At 41.8% G+C, this 3527-nt stretch overlaps 1 protein-coding gene across 1 annotated transcript in view; it reads right to left on the minus strand.

The window, feature by feature from the left end:
- Positions 1-3527, minus strand: part of ap3b1a (adaptor related protein complex 3 subunit beta 1a) — a gene marked incomplete at its 3' end in the record, with an annotated part of 88526 nt that overhangs the window by 55067 nt on the left and 29932 nt on the right. The window contains 3 exon segments of the mRNA XM_037692178.1: positions 2551-2622; positions 2696-2750; positions 2821-2918. Of these exon segments, the coding sequence (XP_037548106.1) occupies positions 2551-2622; positions 2696-2750; positions 2821-2918 (225 nt within the window).

Here is a 3527-nt window from a genome sequence, read left to right on the forward strand (position 1 = left end):
ACCCTGCAGATGTTGGATGCTGCAGATGTTGGATGCTGCAGATGTTGGATGCTGTCTATCATGGTGAACCCTGCAGATGTTGGATGCTGCAGATGTTGGATACTGTCTATCATGGTGCACTAAGATTCCTAACTGGCTGTGATTACCGTACCCACCACTGCACCCAGTATTCACTGGTTAACTGGTCACCATTAACTTCACACAGACTCTCCCACTGGTACATTTTCATCTTTAAATCACTTCTTGGTCTGCTGCCTTCATACATCTCCTCCTACATGTCTCTGCGTGAGTGCAGCTACAGCGTGCGCTCTCAGGACATCATTACCTGCAGTGTTCCCTCAGTGAGGACTGAACTAGACAAAAGGACCTTCTCCTACTCCGCTCCTGTTTCCTGGAATATCTTGTAAAAAGAGCTGAAGCTCTCAACCTTTGACCTCTCTAAGTGGCTTCAAACATCTGTTCAGTTCCAGCAGATGTTCCTGTTTTTAGTTTTATACACCGTCTAATAATCTAGCTGTTTTTATTTTCTTAGTTTCATTTTTTAATACCATTTTATTTCCACTTGTTCTTCTCAATGTGTACACATCTTTCATGAATGTCTACTGTTGTCATCACTCTGTTAAAATCAGGCCTCTCTTGTAAATTATGGAAGTGAACAACAAAGTCCATGCTCAATAATCCACGTATACAATCCAACATTTTTCATTTGTCAACATCTGTCCAGATGACCTGACTGAAAAATGTTGGATATGGAAGTGAATGTGTCTCAATTTTCAAATTAAAATGAATTAATAAAAACGCTTTTCATTTTCAAAATAAAGCTGCATGTTTTGACTCATAAATAAAATTTAAAATAAATCATCCAAACGGCATTTTCATTTTCATATTCAACACTGCTCAGTTTCTAAATGACCAAAGCTTCTCTTGGGACATGGAACGTGACCTCTCTGGTAGGGAAGGATCCTTCAGGAGTCTTCAGGATCCTTCAGGAGTCTTCAGGATCCTGAAGGCTCCTGAAGGATCCTGAAGGATCCTGAGCTTGTGCGTGAGGTTGAGAGGCACCAACTAGATCTAGTCGAGGTCTCGGCTCCTCTGCTGCCTCAGAGGAGGAGCTGGCTGCATGCGGGGGAGGAGCTGCCACTGACGTGGCTCCTGCGCCGCTTGGAATTATTAATTCTAACAAATTTATGGAACAGTTTCTGTGGGGGCAGCACCTGAAAACTAAAAGTAGTTTCCTCTTAGTTTTCTCTGTAGTTGTGTCACAATGATCAGAGCTGAGATGAAAATGAAACAGTTTGGATGATTTATTTTTTATTTCATTTATGAGTCAAAACATGCAGCTTTATTTTGAAAATGAAAAGCATTTATATTAATCCATTTTAATTTGAAAATTGAGACACATTTGCTTCCACAGTAAAAGAGTCCCCGAGGCTCAGTGGGATTAACCTGTAGAATGACAACTACCTGCAGTTAAATGCAAATAAAACTGACACTCTTATTATCGCCCCTGATGATAAAATCCCAGTAATCAGGCAGTATCTTACATTCTTAAATCCTTTGGTAAATAACAATCTCAGAAATTTAGGTGTTGTCTTTGATAGTTCTTTATCTTTGGACAGTCATTGCAAATTGCTAGTTCGAAATTGTTTTTTCCACTTAAGAAACATTTCTAAACTACGAGGAATTGTATCACAGAAGGAACTTGAGATGATTGTTCATGCTTTCATTTCATCTCGGTTAGATTACTGTAACAGCATTTTAATGGGTCTGAACAAATCTTCCCTAGCTCGCCTTCAGTCTGTGCAGAATGCTGCGGCGAGGCTGCGAACTGGAACCCACAGAAGAGCTCACATCCTGTTCTGGCCTCCCTGCATTGGCTCCCTGTGCATTTCAGGAGTCATTTTAAAATTCTGGTTCTAACTTTTAGGGCACTTCATGGTCAGGCTCCCAAATGTTTACTGGACTTTTGAAGCCTCTATGTCCCATCAGGACTTTGAGATCTTCAAATCAAATGTTGCTGATGGTTCCAAGAACTTATTTTAAAACACGTGGAGACAGAGCGTTCCAAGTGGTGGCCCCGAGGCTTTGGAACGCTCTCCCTCTGTCACTGCGCTGCTCAGATTCCATTGACTCTTTCAAAAATTATCTTAAGACTTATTTATTCAGACTGGCTTTTATTTAAATTTTATTTACTTTTACTTTGTGAAGCACTTTGTGATGTCATTGTCTGTGAAAGATGCTATATAAATAAATATTACTTACTTACTTACTTAGAAATAAAGGTTGAATGAATTTTGCTGTTTTGGGTGTAACCAGGACCCTGTGTACATAACTTTGTTCCACCTCATGTACCACATGTGGTGGAAACAACAATAAAGTTCACTTGAACTTGAACATATGGTGGTAGCCATCTTGGATTTTGTCGTGATGGTGACCTTCTAGCATGTAGCCTCATAGCAACATGGAAGTCAGTACGTCAGTGTGCACTGTGCACGGACAGACAGGTGGTTCCTATAAACCCTTGAGGCGCACAATAAGAGGGAAACTTACCTTCAGTGTTTTGATGTGTGTGGCGTCGGTTGATCTAATATAGAAGCTCTTCAGGTACGGCTCAAACATTCCCTGTTTGGAGACAGCTCGTTAGCGAAAAGACTCCAGAACGACTAAAGGCTCATTGTTCTCCACAAGCACTCACCTTCCTCTGGATGGACATGGTGGCTATGTTCTGGAGCACAACAAACTGAACCTCGCTGCAGCAAAGAACAAAAGCAGCATGAGGACATGAAGACCGTCAGACTGGACACACAAGTCTCGTCTCACCTGTGGCTTCTCAGCAGGCGAACCAGGGACTTGGTGACGGTGCTCACTTCATGTTTAGGAGCCAGATGCCAGTAAAGCTGAGCGACGGCCATCACAACCTTAACAGAAGTACAGAGAATACTTTAAAGGCCAAAAACTTGTTTTTTGTCTTGTGAGTTGTAGCCATTTTGTTAAAAGCTTGAAAATAACTGGGAATGACTCGTGGTTCATTTTACCTCACTATCTGTACATATAGAGAAGTCACAGCTATTTTTGTGTTTGCTGATCTCAGTAAGTTGTGTCTGCCATCTTCACCTGGACTGAGGATTGATGATTCCAACAGTTACTGCCCGAGTTTTATCGTAATTTCTGGACTAGAAGCTGCTACATTTTTCACATTCTTTGAACACCGCAGCTTAAACAATGACGCAGTTAATTTCGACTTTTACAGGCTAACGAGCTTCCTACCACCAAAACATTTAGCCTCGTCATATCAGGCCAAAGAAATTACCCAACAGGTCACAGTAGACCAATGAAACTACCAAGTGTGAATTGTGCATTGAAAGTGGAGCTCAGTGGGAGACTTGGATGACTGGCAGCAGGAAACTGTTCACCAAAACTGGCCGCATGCCAAGAGCAACTTTTGCTGAAGTCTGCCAGAGGATCCTGACAGCATGGAGACTGGGCGATATATCGAGTGGAGACTGGGCGATATATCGAGTGGAGAC

The sequence above is a fragment of the Nematolebias whitei genome, chromosome 18, assembly GCF_014905685.2.
Source record: "Nematolebias whitei isolate Nwh7 chromosome 18, NemWhi1, whole genome shotgun sequence".
Classification (NCBI taxonomy): Eukaryota; Metazoa; Chordata; class Actinopteri; order Cyprinodontiformes; family Rivulidae; genus Nematolebias; species Nematolebias whitei.